Below are 22,068 nucleotides of genomic sequence, written 5' to 3'. Positions count from 1 at the left end.
ATATAATATATAAATATTAGGGCTGGAGCGATAGCACAGCAGTAGGGCATTTGCCTTGCGCGCAGCCAGCCCGGCCAAGCTGGGTTCGGATCCTCTGCCCCTCTCAGAGAGCCTGGCAAGCTACCGAGAGTATCTTGCCTGCACGGCAAAGTCTGGCAAGCTACCTGTGACGTATTCAATATGCCAAACACAGTAACAGCAAGTCTCAAAAAAAATGGATACGTTACTGAACCAGCTCGATGAATCGATGAACAACGGAAGGACAGTGACAGTGATATAAATATTAACTTATACATAGTAATATAGACCTTCATTAAGTGAATATTGAGTACAGAATATTTGCCAGACACTGTTTTGGGTTGAAGGAGAGGATAATGAACAATACATTTCCTCATGGAGTTAATTTTCAGAGGCTAAGACAGCCTTATATAAAATAATAGGTTTTGGGGCTGGAGCAATAGCACAGCGGGTAGGGTGTTTGCCTTGCATGCAGCCAACATGGCCAACATAGGTTCGATTCCCAGCATCCCATATGGTCCCCTGAGCACCGCCAGGAGTGATTCCTGAGTGCATGAGCCAGGAGTAACCCCTGAGCATAGCCGGGTATGACCCAAAAAGCAAAAAATAAATAAATAAAATAATAGGTTTTCTAGACTCAGAAAATTAAATGTAATTTGAGTGTAATACTTCCTAACCACAGGATTCCAAGCTTATTTGGTCTACCGTTCCCTTTCCCTAAAAAAGTTGCTCAGTCATCTCTGGAAATTTATCTTTTAAAAGCAAAGAAATTGTCCCCCAACTGCATTTGGGTCTACTACCAACCCCTGGACTGTTCCAGCAATCCTGGGGTATCACCCACTTTGGGAAAGTGGTCAAGACTAAAGAGACTCAATACAGTTATTAGTTATTCCTAATTCACAAATTGGTTGTAGGCCTAAGCAGGATTTCTCAGTGGGCATTTTTACCTTTTTAATTCACAATTTTATGAACTGTAAATTATTGTGAAGAGCAAGAAAATTGCTGAGTGATCTAGTAGAAATTTTGTATATAGCATGGGGCTCAAACAAGTGGAGAATCTCCAATAGTAAGGCAACTGAAATTAAAATCACCATTTCTATTTCAATATCATTGTGACAAAAAAGCATTACAATACCAGTTACTGGAAAGATGTGAAGCAACGGAAATATTTATACAGTGGTACAGATAACTATAGTAGGATAATTTGGCAATATTTAGTAAAGTCAAACATGTGGATAACATTGATCTAGAAGCTCCACACTCTGTGTTATTTATTGGTGGTGTGAGAAAGAATATTTAAAGCAGTCAAAACAACCATTAAAGTAAATACAAGTTAAAATGAAGTAAAACTTTCACTAACATGAATAAATATTAAAAAAGTAATGAAAATGAACTAGAGTTTATGTATGTGCTGCTTATGTCTATAAACTTTGAAAGCATGCAAAAATGCTTTGGGTATTTTCCTTGACACTATGTCATACAGAAATAATAAAATGTCATGAAAGTAATCAAATACAAAAGAATGGTATCCTCCAGGGAGAGGAGATAAATGTAAAACTGAAGAAAGTTCACAAAAGAAAATACCATTTAATAATTTAAAAATTAAGCAAACGTGACTAGTACTTACAAGCTGATAAAGCTGGTTGTTAGTTTATTGATAAGTTCTTATTGTTTCTTTCTGAATATTTAAACTATTGCATAATAAAAATAAAGATCATTAAAATGCTTGCCTTTGTTACTTTCTTTTATTCAGGTATGCTACTTGTGTTGCCATTCATGTTCACCAATTTCTTAAGAAATAAGATGGTAATATATTTGAGGGAATAGTACAATTTGGTGACTTCCCTTTCTTTTTTGTATCAGTGGGTTTTTTTTTTTCTTTTTTTGAGTCACACCCAGCGATGCACAGGGGTTACTCCTGGTTCATGCACTCAGGAATTACTCCTGGCCATGCTTGGGGGACCATATGGGATGCTGGGAATCGAAACCGGGTCGGCCTGCTGTTCTATCACTCCAGCCCCTGTATCAGTGTTTTGAAAGTGATATTTACACTGAAAATCTTAAAAGCTACTATGTTTCCTCTATTTTTTCCCACCATTATATTAAGATTATTTAATTCGTAAATGATGTTTTGACATGTGTATATACTATGAAGTAATTATCATAATGAACTAAAAATAACACCTCAGTTAATTTTTGTATGTTGTGAGAATGAGGTCTAAGCAAATTTTAAGTATATACTAACTCTAGTTATGTTCTAAGTTAGGTTTTTATAAATTTATTTTGGGGGCACACCTGGAGACTCAGAGGTTACTCTTGACAGTGCACAGAGAACCATATGAGAGCTGAAGTAGGATTGATGAATTTTTATGGCAGTTATTTCAGTTTTTATATAGGCCTGTGCTATTTTAAATATTATTTCTAGCAAATAACTTTTATTTTGGGGATGCACCCAGCTGTGCTCAAAGCTTACCTGTGGCTCTGAACTCAGGGATCACTGCTTGTTGGGGGATATGTGGGGTTCTGGAAACCAACTCTGGGTTGGTGATCAATTGCGTGCAAGGCAAGTGTTGTACCCATTGTACTCTCACTCTGACCCCTTTCATTTTCAGTGTTTGTCATGGGGAGAGCGACACCTGGCTGTGCTAAGGGGTTACTCCTGGCAGTGCTCAGGGGTTACTCCTGGTAGTGCTCAGGGGATCATACAGTGCCAAAGACTGAATTTGGATTAACTGCCTGTAAGGCAAATGCCCTACCCACTGCATTATCATTTTAGCCTCAATAACAAGTTCTTTGTCTTTGTTTTGCTTCTATTGACTTTTTTCCATTCCTCCTCTTCATTTTATACATTCATTCGATTTACCTTGCTAGAAACTCAGTTTAATAAATAGAAGCCACTGCAAAATACACTTGTTTATAATTTTCCCCGTTCAAAGGTGGTCAGCACGAGAGTTTTGACCTGCTTCGTTTCCAACCTGGGCCGGTTCACCTCTCCTTAGGCAACCTGGTAGAACTCCGCTCCCAGAGGGTCACAATATTGATGCCAAACTTAGTGTGCACACCCAATCGGCATAGTGCACTACTGCCCAGAACTCCTGGACTCTGAGGTCGTTGGGCTGGAGCGATTGCACAGCGGGTAGGGCATTTGCCTTGCATGAGGCTGACACAGGGACCTGAGTTCAATTCCTCCGCCCCTCTCGGAGAGCCCGGCAAGCTACCAAGAGTATCTCGCCCGCAAGGCAAAGGCTGGCAAGCTACCCATGACGTATTCAATATGCAAAACACAGTAACAACAAGTCTCACAATGTTACTGGGCCCTCTCAAGCAAATCAATGAACAACACGGGAGCACAGTGACGGTGGGTGACAGAGGTGGTCATGCCAGTTGTGCTCGGGGGCCATAACCAGGAGATGCTCAGGAGCCATTCCTGGTAGTACTCGGGGGACAAATCCATTGCTAGTTATTCAGCCCAAGGCTCCCACAAGTTAAGCATAACCCCTAGGCCTTGGTCATAAGTTTTAAGGAAAATTCTAAACACTACCCTTTGAATACGATGTAGACTCTATTTTTCCTTGCTGGAGATTCTAATGTTTGGTTCATTAGAATCACTTTAGTGCATGTGAGGCACTTGGAATTAAGTTCATGACCTCACATTTGTTTCAGGACTTGTAAGCCACTCAGCCATCCACACCTTTTCTCACTATAGAACCCAAACATCAGACCTCTCAGGATTGCCTCAGTACTTGTGGCCTGCACTGGTTTTGAACTCAAGGTCTTGTGGATAATTACTTTAATTAGATATCCTTTATTAGTATAAAGAATTTCATCTATTAATGTTTTGTTGTAAATTACAGATTTTAGTAAATACGTTTTTTCTTTTGAAACATCTGAGATGGGAGGGCCATTTCCCCTAAATGCTTAGGAGACCCAGGCAAGTCAAATGACACATTTTTCTGATAATTTGATGCTAGAGCCTGACAAGATTTTTATTTTTGTTTTGTTTTTGGGTCACACGTGGCAGTGCTTAGTTACTCCAGCTCTGCTCTCAGAGATATTTCCTGGCAGTGCTCAGGGGACCATATGGGATGCCATGGATTGAGCCCAAGTCTGCTGTGTGCAAGGCAAACACTCCACCCACCATACTATCGCTCCAGCCCAAAATAAAATTTCTTACTAATCATTATTTGTGATATCTTTTTAAGGCCATTAGATGATGTTAGAATAATGGGAAAGCATTATACATACATACTTAATATGATTTTTATGGGTAATTAGTAGCACTGCACAATAGCACTGTCCTTCCATTGTTCATCGATTTGCTCGAGCAGGCAACAGTAATGTCTCCATTGTGAGACTTGTTACTGTTTTTGGCATATCGAAGATGTCACGGGTAGCTTGCCAGGCTCTGCTATGCAGGCGGAATACTCTTGGTAGCTTGCCGGGCAAACTGAGAGGGATGGAGGAACCAAACCTGGGTCGGCTGCATGCAAGGCAAACTTCCTACCCACTATGTTATCGCTCCAGCCTGGGGAATTAGTAAAACTATAATAATTACCATTTTGGAGCTGGAGCAATAGCACAGCAGGCAGGGCATTTGCCTAGCACGCGGCCAACCTGGGTTCGATTCCCAGCATCCCATATGGTCCACCAGGAGTTATTTCTGAGTGCATGAGCCAGGAATAACCCCTGTGCATCTCCAGGTGTGAGCCAAAAAGCCAAAAAAATAAATAATTACCTTTTTTCCAATCAACTTTGCAGGGCTTCCTAAGTAGTATCAGGAGGTTTATCAGAGATATTCCCTGCCAGTCAGGCCACTGGTTCTGCCCAAAAGCCTGAGGGTGTGACGCTATTTGGGCCCTGCAGTGAAGGGAGTACCCAGGTCCATGGCTACACCCAGTGATGTTCCCAGAACTATGTGAAGCTGGGGATTGAACTCAGGCCCATGACTGGAATGTGGACTAACTGCTATAAATCTTTCAGTCCCTCTAATCCATTCTAGGTCCACATCTGGTGGTCCTTAGGGTTTACTCCTAGTTGTGTGCTCATGAGTTATTCCTGTTAGTGTCTGGGATGCCATGACAGGGATTGAATAAGGTTTGGCCACTTGTAAGGGAAATCCCTTATCCCCATATGAAACTTTCCCTTTTGACTTAATTTCTATATGAAACTAACTTTAAGAACATTTAATTCAGCATTTTGCTTCGGGGCCACACCTGGCAGTGCTCAGAGGTTACTCCTGGCTCTGCACTCAGGAATTAGTCCTGGTAGTGCTTGCCAGGTCTTATGGGATACTGGAGGTTGAACCCTGGTGGGCCACATGCAACATAAGTGACCAACCTGCTGTTCTATCTCGGCAGCCCCAAATTCAGCATTTTAAATAAAGTCACAAAGTTCTGCAACCACCATGCCAATTTAATGAGAATCTCATATAATCAAAAAGTCACTACCTATTCCCCTCTAGAGATGGAGAAAATAAAGGTAGCTGTTATCAGTCAAAGTGTACAATATGTTGTCTTTTATGACTGGCAACTTTCAATTAGAATATTTTTCAAAATCCACGTAATAGCATTAATTCTTTATTGACTGGGTTTTGGAAGCCACACCCAGTGCTCTGGGTTTACTCCCAGCTTGCCCAGTGAACACTTCTGGAAGTACTCAGGGGACTGTGTATGGTGCTGTGAATTAGGTCAGCTGTGTGCAAGGCAAGCAAGTTAGCCCCATACTATGTTTCCAGCCTCTTTGTTCCCTTTATTTAAACTTTTTTGGGGAGGGACACAATTCTTGGGTTGCTTAGAACTTAAACCTGCCTCTGTGCTCAGGGACCACTCCTGATAAGACTTAAAGGACTATATGGGGTGCTGGGTGCTTGCACCCTTGTAGGGTACAAGGCAAGTTTCCTACTTAGTGGACTATCTCTGGCCCCAATTCTCATTTTTTAAATGATTTTTTATTTTTATATTTTTTCAATTCATAGTAAGATTGAAGCTAGAGTTCTACCGCTTCCTGTACCATATATACACGAAGTCTTCCACCCTTACCAGTAACCCCATTATTACCTTTACAGGTGCCAGAGTGATAGTACAGTGGGTAATGCCCTTGCTTTACATGCAGCTGACCAGGGTCCCATCCCCAGGACCACCATTAGTGATCCTTGAGCTTAGAGCTATGAGTAAGCTCTGAGCACAGCCAGGTGTGGCCCAAAAAGAAAATTTTAAAATTACATTTATAATCAGTGAGTTTACAGTACTATATACCCCAAAATTTTGGTATTTGGCATCACCCATTTCACTTTTTGTACTGTATATTTTGTAGGTTTGAGTAAATTTGTGACATGCTTCCACCATTATAAAACAAAAAAGTTTCATTGATCTAAAAACCCAGTTTTCCACTTAGCCCTTTTTTTACCCTTAACTACTGGTAGTCACAGGCCTTTTTACTGTATCTGTAAAAATACTGGTTCAGACTGGAGGTGCTCAGAGAACCATGAAGTGCCAGGGATCAAACCTAGGCCTCCCTCATGCAAAGTATGCTCATTAGCTATTTAAACTGTCTCCCAACCCCTAGAAGGAGAATTTATTCCTACATTTTGACTATAATGACTATGTTAAAGTTAACATTTTGAGTGTTTTATGTAAATTTTTCATTTTTCTTGGGTATAATATTTAATTTTTCTTGGGCTTAAGACTACAATTGGATTTGCAAAGTCAAATAGCAATTCTAACTTTAAAGAACTGCGAAAATACTTTCTAAGTAACTGACCATATTCAACACCAATGGGAGGGTTTCAATTTATTCCCATCTCCACCAGTATTTACTCATATATCACGGTCACGGTCCTCCTGTTGTTCATCAACTTGCTCGAACGAGCCCAGTAACGTCTCCATTGCGACACTTGCTGTTACTGTGTTTGGCATATTGAATACGTCATGGGTAGCTTGCCAGGCTTTGCCATGCGGGAGAGACACTCTCGGTAGCTTGCCAGGCTCTCCGAGAGGGGCAGAAGAATCGAACTCGGGTCGGCCATGTTGGCTGCGTCCAAGGCAAATGGCCTATCCACTGTGCTATCGCTCCAGCCCTATTCATATATAATTTAGATTATACAGGTTAGTGGTCTATATCTAGTTTTTGGCCCACACCAAACTGTGTTCAGGGCTAAGTCCTGGCTCTGCCTTCAGGGATCAATCTGGCAGGACTCATGGGGAGATAGAACGGATAGAACCTGGGTTAGCCAATGCAAGGCAAGTGCCCTACCCACTGCTTTACTTCTCTAGGCTATATAAATATTTCTAATTTCCTTATTTCTTCTTTGATGTAGTGGTTGAGTCTGTTCAGTTTCTACTGTAGACTTTCTATTTTTAATTTTTTGGTCATACCCAGATGTGCTCAGGGCTTATTTGAGGTTCATGTTTGAGGACTGATCAGTCTTGGAAAAGCTCAGGGGACCATATGTGGTACTGGAAACTAAATCAAGTTGATGGCATACAAGGTAAGCACCTTAACTATTTTATTATCTCTCTGACACTGAGACATCCCAGGTTTAATTATGCTGCAGCTTTTTAGTTTTAAACCTTTTGCTTTGTAGCTGCCTCTTTTAGTCTTTTGTTTTCATTCATATCAAAGTATCTCCTAACCATCTTTATTTCCTAATCCATTGACTTTTTAACAGCACATTGTTTCGCAGATTTTACTAATTTATGGTATAGAAATAAAGGGAATAGATACTTGACCTTTGGTTATAAAAAAAATTACCAAGTATTGGGAAGACAAAAGGAAAGATAAGGAAAGATAGTTTAGAAATGACATGACAGGGACTAGAATGATAGTACCCTGGGTAGGGCATTTGTCTTGCATACAGTAGAACAAGATTCAATCTGGTATCCCTATGCACTCTAAGCACTGCCACGAGTAATTCCTTACTGCAGAGCCAGAAGTAACCCCTGAGCATTACTGTGTGTAAACCTCAAAAGATAAAAAATAAAACAAACATCACATATATAGAAGTGACATGACACTTTGATGGTGATGAGGTGCAGTTAACTTAATGTATCAAAATAATGTTGTAACCATAAATTACAATAAAATTTTAAAAAATGGAACATGCAAACTTTTACATATTATGTTTGAATACCTTATATAAAAGTTTACATATATTAATATATTCACATGTTATATAATTTTACGGGCTAGAGCGATAGCACACTGGTAGGGCGTTTGCCTTGTGCATAGCCAACCCGGCCAAGCCGGGTTTGATTCCTCCACCCCTCTTGGAGAGTCCGGCAAGCTACTGAGAGTATCTCGCCCACATGGCAAAGCCTTGCAAGCTACCCGTGACGTATTCAATATGCCAAACACAGTAATAACAAGCCTCAAAATGGAGACATTACTGGGCCACTCAAGCAAATCAATGAACAATGAGAAGACAGTGGCAGTGATATAATTTTACATAAAATATACTGTAATTATATATGCATGTATATATACTTTATATTATTCCTAATACTTCTAATACCATTCAATAAGTTTAGTCTTTAAAATTTTAATATTCATGGCCTACTATATAATCTTTTAGATATTATTCTACATAAGAAAATAACTATTTTACTGCTATCAATTAGTGTTCTGTATGTTAGGTCTGCTGGTTTATAGTATATATTTAAATTAACACCTAAAACTCTCTCTTAAAAAACTACTGATGAAGACTGCTACACCATCCATTTGATCTTTTTGTGGGCTAGAGGTTTATAAATCTGCTTTTTTTTTTTTTTGGTCAAAGGAGCGATAGCACAGTGGGTAGGGTGTTCGCCTTACAAGCGGCCAACATGGCCGACCCGAGTTCGATTCCTCCGCCCCTCTCGAAGAGCCCGGCAAGCTACCGAGAGTATTCGATATGCCAGACACAGTAACAACAAAGTCTCCAATGGAGACGTTACTGGGCCCACTCGAGCAAATCGATGATCAACGGGAGGGCCTTTACCTTTTACCTTTACCTTTTTTTGGTCAGACATGTTGGGAGCAGTTGAGTCTGGAGTCTTCTTCTTTGGTGGGAGGGTTAGAGTTTGGGGGTCGGGGAGATGAGGTCTGGCACATACCCAGTAGTGCTCAAAGTTTATTCCTGGAGGAATATGGGATGCTGGGGATTGAATCCAGGTTGGTTGCATGCAAGGCAAGTGCCCTACACGCTGTACTATCTCTACAGCTCCTAATTATGTCTTATCTTAACTTGGTATATTTTGCAATGAATGTCTATGTTGTAAAAATGCTCATGCTGAAACTTCAAACCTAGGTGATATCTACAAAAGGGTGAGTTTAGGGAAATAGTTAATAAGGTCATAATATACTTGCTTAATTTTTCTCTTAATAAAATGGCAAAAAAATCATATGGGCAGAGGAAGGAGCTAGCCATCTGAAACACAATATGAGAACTAGAAAACAACTATGTTTGCAGCAGAAATTTCAAATTTCAACCTCCTGAACTTTTAAGAAAAATTCTTGTTCTTTTATTAAAAAAATATATATATATATATATATTCTTGGCTGAAGTGATAGCACAGCAGGTAGGGAGTTTGCCTTGCACGCGGTCGACTTGGATTCCCAGCATCCCATATGGTCCCCCAGCAGTGCCAGGAATAATTCCTGAGTATTTGAGCCAGGAGTAAACCCTGTGCATCGCCCGGTGTGACCCAAAAAAGCAAAAAAAAAAAAAAAAACAAAAAAAAAAACAAAAATTCTATTCTTATAACTACGCAGGCTCTGATATTTTGTTATGGAAGCCTGAGCTAACTAGAAAATGTATGTATGCAAATCACTGTCATATAAACTTAATGGATCAAAGATTTAATAACTTCAATGACCTATCTAATGTTACAGAAACTTCAGTGGTGACATATAACAAAGATTACATACTTTACACAAGGCTTAGAAGTCATTAAACAAATGGACAGCTGGAAAAATCAGCAGAGCAAAAATGAGTAATCTATGAAAATATGTTTCTCTGGAGATTTACAATATCCAAAATGATCAGATAAAAAAAATTACAACATAGGTAAAGAAAATGTCCATATATACAAATATACCTATTATAGATGCATGATAATGGATTTTTGCCCTCCCAACTACAAAAAATCAAAAATAAAAGGATAATTAGTGTAATGGGTAAGGCAATTTGCCTTGCACACACCGAATATGGGTTCTATCCTCTGCACCACTTATGATCTCCCAAGCTCTGCCAGGATTTTTGTCTCTCTAACCCTGAGCACAGTTAGGTGTGGTCCACTCTCCCTCTCCCAAATACAATCTGACAAAATATACAAGAAAACCTGAATTGATCAAGTACACTAGATCAATTTAAACATGCTCATTGAGCTAAAGAAACCTAAGGGGAATAAATCCAAAAGAAATCAAAACTGTACATATGACAGACATATTTGAACAAAAATGAATGTCAAGCAAGAAATAGAAATTATAAAAAGAAACAAAAAAAGAAAGTCTGCTAATAAAAATTACAAAAGCCAGGGTGAAAACTTACCACACAATTTAATGGTAGATTTGCAGTGGCTCTAAAAATTGTCATTTTGAAAAATCAGGAAACTGAAATGGTATAATCAAAAGCAGAAAACAAAAAGAATGTAGAATAAAAGAGGCTTGTGACATCATAAACTATACCAATATATGTAAAATAGGTGCTCTGATGGAGAAAGGGGAATTTTGTTATAGTCTTTTCAAAATTGAAAACATGAAATATACACAATTAGCACTCTTAATTTAACTACAAGCAATAAACCATTAATAAACTCAAAAGAATCTCTACTAGAGCTCTGGAAAGAAAGATGGCGGCCGCACGGGAGCCTTGTGGAAAGCGGGTTTGAGCCGGGCTCGGGAGAGCGGCGGGGACCTCATGGGAAGGGGGGCTTTGTGGGCCGTCCCCCACGCCCCACCGAGGTCGCCAGCTGCCCCCCACGAGCGGCTCTCCGGCACGGCCACGGCCCCGGAGGCACAAGGACTTAGCACAGAGAGCCAGCCGCTTGGAGCGGAAAAGCAAATGGACTTGTGTTGATCCGCGCCACCAAGCCTGCCCGGAGGCGGAAGGGCGTTGACCAGCCCGCCCGCTCCTCTCTGGAAAGAAAGATGGCGGCTGCACGGGAGCCTTGTGGAAAGCGGGTTTGAGCCGGGCTCGGGGGAGCGGCGGGGACCTCATGGGAAGGGGGGCTTTGTGGGCCGTTCCCCACGCCCCACCGAGGTCGCCAGCTGCCCCCCACGAGCGGCTCTCCGGCACGGCCACGGCCCCGGAGGCACAAGGACTTAGCACAGAGAACCAGCCGCTTGGAGCAGAAAAGCAAATGGACTTGTGTTGATCCGCGCCACCAAGCCTGCCCGGAGGGGGAAGGGCGTTGACCGGCCCGCCCGCTCCTCTCTGGAAAGAAAGATGGCGGCCGCACGGGAGCCTTGTGGAAAGCGGGTTTGAGCCGGGCTCGGGGGAGCGGCGGGGACCTCATGGGAAGGGGGGCTTTGTGGGCCGTCCCCCACGCCCCACCGAGGTCGCCAGCTGCCCCCCACGAGCGGCTCTCCAGCACGGCCGCGGCCCCGGAGGCACAAGGACTTAGCACAGAGAGCCAGCCGCTTGGAGCGGAAAAGCAAATGGACTTGTGTTGATCCGCGCCACCAAGCCTGCCCGGAGGGGGAAGGGCGTTGACCGGCCCGCCCGCTCCTCTCTGGAAAGAAAGATGGCGGCCGCACGGGAGCCTTGTGGAAAGCGGGTTTGAGCCGGGCTCGGGGGAGCGGCGGGGACCTCATGGGAAGGGGGGCTTTGTGGGCCGTCCCCCACGCCCCACCGAGGTCGCCAGCTGCCCCCCACGAGCGGCTCTCCGGCACGGCCACGGCCCCGGAGGCACAAGGACTTAGCACAGAGAACCAGCCGCTTGGAGCAGAAAAGCAAATGGACTTGTGTTGATCCGCGCCACCAAGCCTGCCCGGAGGGGGAAGGGCGTTGACCGGCCCGCCCGTTCCTCTCTGGAAAGAAAGATGGCGGCCGCACGGGAGCCTTGTGGAAAGCGGGTTTGAGCCGGGCTCGGGGGAGCGGCGGGGACCTCATGGGAAGGGGGGCTTTGTGGGCCGTCCCCCACGCCCCACCGAGGTCGCCAGCTGCCCCCCACGAGCGGCTCTCCGGCACGGCCACGGCCCCGGAGGCACAAGGACTTAGCACAGAGAACCAGCCGCTTGGAGCAGAAAAGCAAATGGACTTGTGTTGATCCGCGCCACCAAGCCTGCCCGGAGGGGGAAGGGCGTTGACCGGCCCGCCCGCTCCTCTCTGGAAAGAAAGATGGCGGCCGCACGGGAGCCTTGTGGAAAGCGGGTTTGAGCCGGGCTCGGGGGAGCGGCGGGGACCTCATGGGAAGGGGGGCTTTGTGGGCCGTCCCCCACGCCCCACCGAGGTCGCCAGCTGCCCCCCACGAGCGGCTCTCCGGCACGGCCACGGCCCCGGAGGCACAAGGACTTAGCACAGAGAGCCAGCCGCTTGGAGCGGAAAAGCAAATGGACTTGTGTTGATCCGCGCCACCGGGCCTGCCCGGAGGGGGAAGGGCGTTGACCGGCCCGCCCGCTCCTCTCTGGAAAGAAAGATGGCGGCCGCACGGGAGCCTTGTGGAAAGCGGGTTTGAGCCGGGCTCGGGGGAGCGGCGGGGACCTCATGGGAAGGGGGGCTTTGTGGGCCGTCCCCCACGCCCCACCGAGGTCGCCAGCTGCCCCCCACGAGCGGCTCTCCGGCACGGCCACGGCCCCGGAGGCACAAGGACTTAGCACAGAGAACCAGCCGCTTGGAGCAGAAAAGCAAATGGACTTGTGTTGATCCGCGCCACCAAGCCTGCCGGAGGGGGAAGGGCGTTGACCGGCCCGCCCGCTCCTCTCTGGAAAGAAAGATGGCGGCCGCACGGGAGCCTTGTGGAAAGCGGGTTTGAGCCGGGCTCGGGGGAGCGGCGGGGACCTCATGGGAAGGGGGGCTTTGTGGGCCGTCCCCCACGCCCCACCGAGGTCGCCAGCTGCCCCCCACTAGCGGCTCTCCGGCACGGCCGCGGCCCCGGAGGCACAAGGACTTAGCACAGAGAACCAGCCGCTTGGAGCAGAAAAGCAAATGGACTTGTGTTGATCCGCGCCACCAAGCCTGCCCGGAGGGGGAAGGGCGTTGACCAGCCCGCCCGCTCCTCTCTGGAAAGAAAGATGGCGGCCGCACGGGAGCCTTGTGGAAAGCGGGTTTGAGCCGGGCTCGGGGGAGCGGCGGGGACCTCATGGGAAGGGGGGCTTTGTGGGCCGTCCCCCACGCCCCACCGAGGTCGCCAGCTGCCCCCCACGAGCGGCTCTCCGGCACGGCCACGACTCCAGGGCACAGAAATCAATCTCTTAACTAGCTAACTTTTAATAGAAATTCTTCCAGGGTCAATAAGTAAAATAGCAGAAATTCAAAACCGCGCGGCCGCGACATCATTTTATTCTTAAACCAAGTTGTAGAAAGCAAATCATTTCACAACGCTGTTTCAGCATGTCTGATTGGGGGGGGGGGGGGTCGTAAACTCTAAACAATAATTGTGCATCTTCTATCGAAATAATCTATCTAGTCAAAGTAGATAGAGTATTAACTAGAACTCATCTGCCTCACAAGAATTGGGAGGGGTGGGAGGTGGGGGTCTATTGGGGTTCAGGGTTAAAAATGAGTATTGGTAAAGGGAAACGTGTTCGGTATCTACATGACTGAGACCTAAACTCGAAAGCTCTGTAACTTTTCCCACAGTGATTCAATAAATAAATAAATTATAAAAAAAAAAAAAAAAAAAAAACTTATCCATAGGAGGCAACTTGGGGAATGGGATTATTAGAACACTTCAGCTTTTGATCCTATAAAATATAAATAATATTTGATTTTAAAAACAGACGTCAAGTGTTGCTTTATCACCAAGGTATGCTGAAGTCTGCTTCCTTTAGTTTTGTTTGAAGATTACATATAGCTCAACCTAGTCTCCGTTTTGTAGACTATTCTCATTCAGAAAGCCTTAGCTGCTTCCTAACTGGCCTACTCCCCTTTGTACAACTGTTTACTTAATACTTTGCTTCATCCCGAGCAATAAAATTTGGGAAATCAAAAAAAAAAAAAAGAATCTCTACTAGAACATGCAATTGTCAAATGATTGGGAAAAAATTCTTTTGTTCAGAGACCGGAGAGTATACAGTGGGTAGGACACTTTTCTTGCATGTGGCAGACAGGGGTATGATTCCCAGCATCCCATATGGTCCCCTTGAGCCTTCCAAGAGTAAGTCCTGAGTACAGAACTAGGAAAAACCCTGAGCACTAGCAGGTGTGCACCTTCCCCCTCTAGCCCCCTGCCGTCCCCACCCCTGCAAATAAAATAAAAGTCAAAAATCATATTTGGGTTCATAGACATGGCTTCAGTTGCCCTGAATATTGAATTTTGTTACATTTCCTGGACCAAAATAGACAGTCATATAGCAAGTAGTAAACAGAAAAACCTCTAGGATACCAATGGATTGTATAAACGGTACAACTGTGCAGAGCTTGGAAACATATACTGTATTTGGAGGGCTTTCAGGAACACTTAGAGGGGAAGCACCTAGAAAATCATGAAGGTTTAAAGACTACAATTCATATCAGAAGGCTTTGACTGGACCACAATTCCCAAGAGATCATGTTTTCTAGATACATTGTTGAGTCCTACTAAATATAGCCTCCTTGGTTGATATATACCCACAATATAATGAATTATGCATGAGGTACAAGAAAAAGTCCATGATTTGTAGCCAGAGATAGTACAGTGGGTAGGGCATTTGCCTTGCACGCAGTTCACCTCGGTTCAATCCCCAACCTTCCATATCCCTGAGACCAGTCTTACTGGGTGTACCCAGTAAGCCCTGAGCTCTGCTGGATACACTCAAAACAAAACCCACAAGCATGAATCTTCTGTGTACCAGGACCAGCTAGAGAGAAAAAAAAAACTCAACATTTCTAGAACACTTTCATTTACTTTGGTTGACTATTTAACCTCTTTCATGCTTCAAATTTAATCCTCCACACTTTCAGCTAATGATGATTGCTACATCTTGAAAGAACAGTTCATTAGACTTCAGCCACCTCATCTATTTGCTTCCCATTATCTGCACACCATATTTTGCCATCCTACTACCATAAACATACTAGTTAATACTAACCCTTCCATCCAGAAAATTCTATCCCTCTCATCTATCTATGTAAGGTCATTTGTTTAGGGGCCACAAGTGGCAATGCTCAGGGAATACTCCTGGCTCTGCACCCAGAAATCACTCCTCTTAGTACTCAGGGGACCATATAGGATGCAGGGAATCCAACCCAGGTCAGCTGCATGCAAGGCTAGTGCTTAACTCACTGTACTATCTCTTCAGCCCCTGAAAGATCATTTTTCCAGTGGATTTTTAAAATCCTCAATCATCTTCCTCATTATGTCAAAATTTTCTAATTTGTTGAAAACAAACATTTCCATTCTTCTTGTCACACAAGCCCATTTCTATGCTGCTCTGCAGCAACACCTTTAAATACTATCTATCTATAGTTGCATGCTTTTATCAGGCTTTTAAGAGTCCATTAAAATACTCTGTTCTTCTCAGGTCATTATCAATACTAGTCAATTCACAAACATTCTATTATGTAACTTGTCAATGGTATCCGATACCATCATTTCTCTTTGACTAAATTTCATTTGGCTCCTTCAATTACACACTTGGTTCCCCATCTCAGTCATTCTTAGTCTTTCTGTTGATCTATCCCTTTACCTTCATACTGCACTGCACTCAGCCCGTGCTGTTCTTTTCTCTCTGGATATTCTCTCCATAGACCCACAGGTGATTGGGTCCACATGGGAGATCAGGGCTACATCTGATAATGCCAGGGGGGGCCATGGAGTGCCACGGATTGAGCACAGGACCTTGCCATGTAAGCATGTGCCCTAATTCTTGACCCAGATCCTGCCCCACTGCCAAATGATTTTAAGTATAATCAATAACTATTAAATTCATATAATCTCAACAATACAAATTTAGAACATCCAAAAGTTTACTCAACATTGTGACTTTGCACTGAACTCCAAAACTTCTCACAAATGTGGAATTGCAGCTATTGTAATCTCAGCTGATAAAAGAAATATTTGTCAGTCACCCTGGACTTTTTGTATATCTAATACCTACGGACTAAAAACAACAACACCACCAAAAACCCAAACAAAACACTACTTTATCATATCTAACACATCTCTAAACTGTATCTTCCCATTATGTACTACCTCCATCTGAATTAATGTCATCTTGTACTGTTACCTTATTTTTACAACACAATAGCATGTCTGACCATGTCCTCTACTTAAAAGTTTTTCAGTGATTGCTTATTTCGCCCAGAATAAAATAAAAAATGACTAACAAAGATTTGTAAGATTGGTCCCAATATATCTGACTTCTTTCACCCAGCATCACTTATGCAAACTCTAGTTAGTCATCTGAACAACGAAGATAAAAAGCTTTCACCACCCAGATTGATTCTAAAATTAGTCATGATATACTTAACGTATAAGTGTCTATTCCTGACACCGTCTTAAAGTATGCCGGATATATCAATGAGCCCTTTTATTATTAGAGGACTGAGTAAAAAGTTTTACTCTATCTTATAACGTAAGTGGTACTGGGTAGGGGAGCCATCAAAAGGATTTAAGAGGGGCCAGAGTGAGAGATCAGCAGATAGGGCATTTGCCTTGTATCTGGCCAACCCGGGTTTGATCCCCAATAGGTATCCCATATGGCCGCTGAACATCGCCAGGAGTGATTCCTGAGTGCAGAGCCAGGAATAATCCCTGAGCATCACTGGGTGTGACCCCCAAAAGCCAATAAACAAATGAAAGGATTTGAGAGATGTTTTCATTTGTTGTATAAAATGACATATTGAAATTATATGAAGATGACATATAGAAATAAGGGTAGATGAGAAGGAAAGAGTGAAGATTTGACTCCATTGAAGAGTGGAGTCAGCCAATGAGTGAGGGGCTGGGGAAACAGAAGGACTGTGCTGGCATGTTTGAGGAGCTCCAGGGAAGGTTTTTATTTAGCTATACCCAGCAGTGCTACGAGCTTAATCCTGGTTTTACACTCAGAGGTCACTCCTGGCGTAGCTCGAGGATCAATATGGGGTGCCGGGGATCAAAACCAGGTGGACCACATGCAAGGCAAGCGCCCTACCTGCTGTACTATCGATTCAGCCCAAGAGATAATGTTCTTTAAAAAGCACTCTCACTTTCAGTATCTGTTGACAGCCTGCTAGTTTTGTGTTATACGCGCATTTTATAAGACACTACTCAAAGTGAAAAAAAATTAACATATTTAAACTCATTTCTTCTCTTCTCTAATAATATAGTTTTGACTGGCCCAATATTTCCCTTGTAAGGTAAAGCATCGTCCAATATCCTGTTTATTAAATTACAAGTATCTTCCATTTGGGGGGCCTCAAATGGGTAGATCCTTACAGTACATGATCCTAATTCAATGCCACATTTGATATTTCTTATAAGGACAGAATTCCACGTCCAGGCACACAATTTTATATTCTTAAGAAGTTTCAATATTAACAAAACAGCACCAATGAAAAGTTTATTTAAAACTTATATTTAAAAAAAATTCTAGGAGTAGCAGGCATTCCATATTTGATATGCTTATTCCATAGAAAATCAGATGTGTAGATTTATTCTGAATTTCTGCTCCATTATCCTTAAAACCATTCTCAAAGTAGCCATAAAAACACCAGAGTTTCAGATTAAAGATCCACAATGTGGATAGGAGTGGGGAATGGGAGGGGAGAGAATAATAAAGAGAGGAAAAAGATGTCTAAAACATCCTATCATACAAATACCACCTCCATCTTTCTCTACAAGGTGGCCAAGATAATTTTTCAGTCAGAAATTACAAAAGGAAAATGGTTACTGAGTAATTACCAGGTTTTGAGACACACCATTTCTCACTACAAAATTACTTATAATGACAAATTTTCTTTATTGGAAAGCTATATATTCAATATTAAAAAATTCACAGTTATTAATTTTTACACATCATTTTCCCTTTCTTTTGGGGGGCCACACTTGTTGCTCTGGTGTTACACCTGGTTCTGCATTCAGGAATTACTCCCAGCAGTTCTCAGGGATCCGTATGGAATGTCAGGGAATGAACCTGAGTTGGCCACATGCAACGCAAGTACCCTACCCTCTGTACCATCCCTCTGGCCTTATTGCACAGTTGTTGCTGAATATCAGAAAATAGGGTCTCAAGTGTGAGGAGAGATGCAGAGGTACATCTTGGTCTTGATCCATTTTTAGAACTTCTAAAAAAAAGTCTCTGAACTCTGGTCAGTGATAAACATAAAATTATCAACTTCACTACAATTCACTTTACAACTCTTCAACAATCTACTAACTAATCTACAATTCTTTTTACAGTAAGAACTCCTCTTACAGTATATAAGATATGTGGTTGAAAGGTTTCTCACATTTATTATATGACAGTGACCCTCATAAAAATAATCAGGGTTAAGAGTTAATGACAGATATTTCAATATGCATTATTAAGAAATGTCCATTTCTCAATATTTGTAAATATCCACCTTATACAAACATTCTAATGTGACCATAAGAGCTAATATTTGGGAAGTGTTATGTTCAAGGCACTGTTCTAAGGCTTTACATGTACTTCTAAGAATCTTAGTTAGGTCTATCTTACAAACAATTAAACCAAACAAGAGGTCAATAATTATGATGAATAGGAAAACAAAACAAAAATTTTTACAAAGGAAAGCAAATGACAGTAATTTTATAAAAAAGACATGCTAAGCTAAAGACTTTCCTATACTTACTACACTAACAAAATTACTCCCTATTTTAAACTATTTTAAAGTTTAACCAGCTTCCTGCAACAACAGGATTTTCTGATAAATTACATTAACATTTTTCTCCCACTTTATTGATGCTGAACTTTTTCAAACATACCTCCATGTTTACATTTTAAGACACTGATAATAGGATAATGACTAAAGAAGGCTCTCTCTTAATCACAGAAAATCAGATCATTCATATAAAAACTTGTGAGCCATGAGTAAAGTCTATCCCACATTCCTTATATCCAAAAGATTTCTCGCTGATATGAATTCTCTGATGTTGAATTAGTTGTGAACCACGAGTAAAGGCCTTCCCACACTCCTTACATTGATATGGTTTCTCACCAGTGTGAATTCTTTGATGTCGAGAAAGATGTGAGCTCTGAGTAAAGGCTTTCCTACATTCTTTGCATTCATAAGGTTTTTCGCCTGTATGGATTCTCTGATGTAAAGTTAGCTGAGAGCCATGACTAAAGGCCTTTCCACATTCCTTGCATTCATAGGGCTTTTCTCCAGTGTGAATTCGTTGATGCTGATTAAGTTGTGACCCACGAATAAAGGCCTTCCCACATTCTTTACACTGATAAGGTTTCTCACCTGTATGAATTCTCTGATGTTGTATAAGTAGTAAGCCCCGAGCAAAAGCCTTCCCACATTCATTACATACATAGGGTCTCTCACCAGTATGAAGTCTCTGATGCTGAGAAAGATGTGAACTCTGAGTAAAGGCCATTCTACATTCTTTACATTCATAAGGTTTCTCACCGGTATGAATTCTCTGATGTTGCGTAAGCTGTGAGCCACGAATAAACGACTTCCCACATTCCTTACATTCATAGGGTTTCTCACCTGTGTGAATTCTCTCGTGTTGTGTGAGTTCTGAGCCACGACTAAAGGTCTTTCCACATTCTTTACATTCATAGGGTTTCTCACCGGTATGAATCCTCTGGTGTCGAGTAAGGAGTGAGCCACGATTAAAGGCCTTTCCACATTCCTTACACAAATAGGGCTTTTCACCAGTATGTATTCTCTGATGTTGAGTAAGTTGTGAGCCATGACTAAATGTTTTTCCACATTCCTTACATTCATAAGGTTTCTCATTGGTATGAATTCTCTGGTGTTGAGTAAGCTGTGAGCCACGGATAAAGGCTTTCCCACATTCTTCACACTTATAGGGCTTTTCACCAGTATGGATCCTTTGATGTTGCATAAGTAATGAGCCACGAATAAAGGCCTTTCCACACTCTGTACATTCATATGGTTTTTCCCCATTATGAATTTTCTGATGTTGAGAAAGCTGTGAACCACAAATGAAAGCTTTCCCACATTCTTTACATTCATAGGGTTTTTCACCGGTATGAATTCTTTTATGCAGAATAAGTTGAGAAAGCTGAGTAAAAACCTTCCTACATTCTTTACATTCATAGAGTTTCTCACCAGTATGAAGTCGCTGGTGCAGATTAAGTTGTGAGTTCTGTGTAAAAGCCTTCCCACATTCTTTACATTCATAAGGTTTCTCGCCAGTATGTACTTTTTGATGTCGTGTGAGTTGTGAGCTACGAATAAAAGCTTTCCCACATTCTTCACATTTATATGGTTTTTCACCAGTATGAATTCTATGATGTAAAATAAGTTGTGAGCTCTGTGTAAATGCCTTCCCACACTCCTTGCATGCATATGGTTTCTCACCAGTATGAAGTCTCTGATGAAGAATGAGCTGTGAATCACGACTAAAAGCCTTCCCACACTGCTTACATGAATATGGTTTCTCACCAGTGTGAATACTTTGATGCTGAGTCAGGTGTGAGGCTCGTCTAAAAGCCTTTCCACACTCCTTACAATTATAGGGCTTCTCAGTAGAATGACATCTAGAATGCTGAGTTAGGTAAGTACGCTGGTTGAAAATAGACATTGTTTCAAGAATAATCATCCCTTGTCTGAAATATTCCTGATTATCTTGCTTATTTGCCAATGAGCCTTTGACCTCCAAATAATCTCTAGAACTGGCTACTTTAAGATCACAGTTTTCAAGCTTGTCACTCATCTCCCATTGACATATTTCTATTTCATAAGTGTCCTTTTTAAGAGAAAAGTTCTTATTTGCACACCGTGAAAGCACGTCTGTAAGAGAACATTAAGAATTAGTGTTGCCATTTCAGAAGGAAAAAAAGAAAAAGAAAATTCAACACTAGAAAAAACTACATAAGGAAATACATAGGGAAATATAAGAAATGACTGGCCTTGGCCAAAGAGATAGAGGAAGAATTAAGCTTCTTCCCTGGTGCATAGCTAACCCTGGGTTGATCCCTGGCACTGCATATGGTTTTCTAAACACTGCCAGGAATGACCCCTAACCAGGAGTTAAGCCCTGAGACTGTGATCCCCCCATTAAGAAAAAAAAATTTTTTTCTAGTAATTATTCTGATCTATTAAACATACTTACCTTTTTTTATAACTAGTTTCATAAAATACCTACCCTGTTGAACCATACACAATCAATGCCCAGTACAGTAACTTTATGCCACAGCACACAATTACAAATAGAATTTGAAAAAATATTAACTTTGAATTGTTTCATACATTAACATATATTTAAAAAGGTAGGTGAAAGGCAAGAGAAAAATGAAAATCATAGTGAGAAGGGAAGAGTTCAAAAAATCTTTTAGTCAGTGGTTCTCAAATTTTGGTGATGAACAAAATCACCTAGAGTGCTTTTAAAATTAAAGATCCTAGATACAAAACAGCAGACTTAGGGTGACCTTAGTTACTTAGAAACAAAGGTTAAATAACTCTAGCTTAAAAACCTTCTACCAATTAATTCTGGTTCAGATGTGATTTGCTTGCTATTTTAGCCAAAAATTTTAAAGTTTCCAAATTAAATTGAAAATAAAATCCTATTTAAAAAATACAATGCAAATGACTTCCAGGATTTTAACAAAGCCCTTTATAATCTAGTCTCTATTTATATATATGATCTCCTCATAAGCTTGTTTGACTTTGCTCACTATTTGGAAACATATTAGGTATTACTTTTAATTTTGAAAAAAAACTCCCTAAATAAAATCACTGTTTTTCTTAAGCTCTAATTTATATATCACCTTTTAAGAGCCAAGGAT

General features: G+C 41.9%; 1 protein-coding gene across 4 annotated transcripts in view; it reads right to left on the bottom strand.

The window, feature by feature from the left end:
• The window catches only part of LOC130043949 (zinc finger protein 420), a 91,827-nt gene that overhangs the window by 44,775 nt on the left and 24,984 nt on the right, over positions 1-22,068 (bottom strand). For 2 of the 4 annotated variants that reach the window (XM_056136470.1, XM_056136471.1), the window contains one exon: positions 18,238-21,073. The exons of 1 other annotated variant lie outside the window; for it this stretch is intronic. In XM_056136470.1, the coding sequence (XP_055992445.1) occupies positions 19,146-21,073 (1,928 nt within the window). In that variant the 3' untranslated portion in view covers positions 18,238-19,145. Of the gene's footprint in view, positions 1-18,237; positions 21,074-22,068 lie in introns of those variants that run through there. One more of the 4 variants, XM_056136473.1, reaches the window with a different exon arrangement.

This window comes from Sorex fumeus, unplaced genomic scaffold (assembly GCF_029834395.1).
Source record: "Sorex fumeus unplaced genomic scaffold, SorFum_2.1 ptg000122l, whole genome shotgun sequence".
In the NCBI taxonomy this organism is placed as follows: domain Eukaryota; kingdom Metazoa; phylum Chordata; class Mammalia; order Eulipotyphla; family Soricidae; genus Sorex; species Sorex fumeus.
Note: the sequence above shows the minus strand (reverse complement) of the source record. Positions and strands in the feature narration are given on the sequence as shown.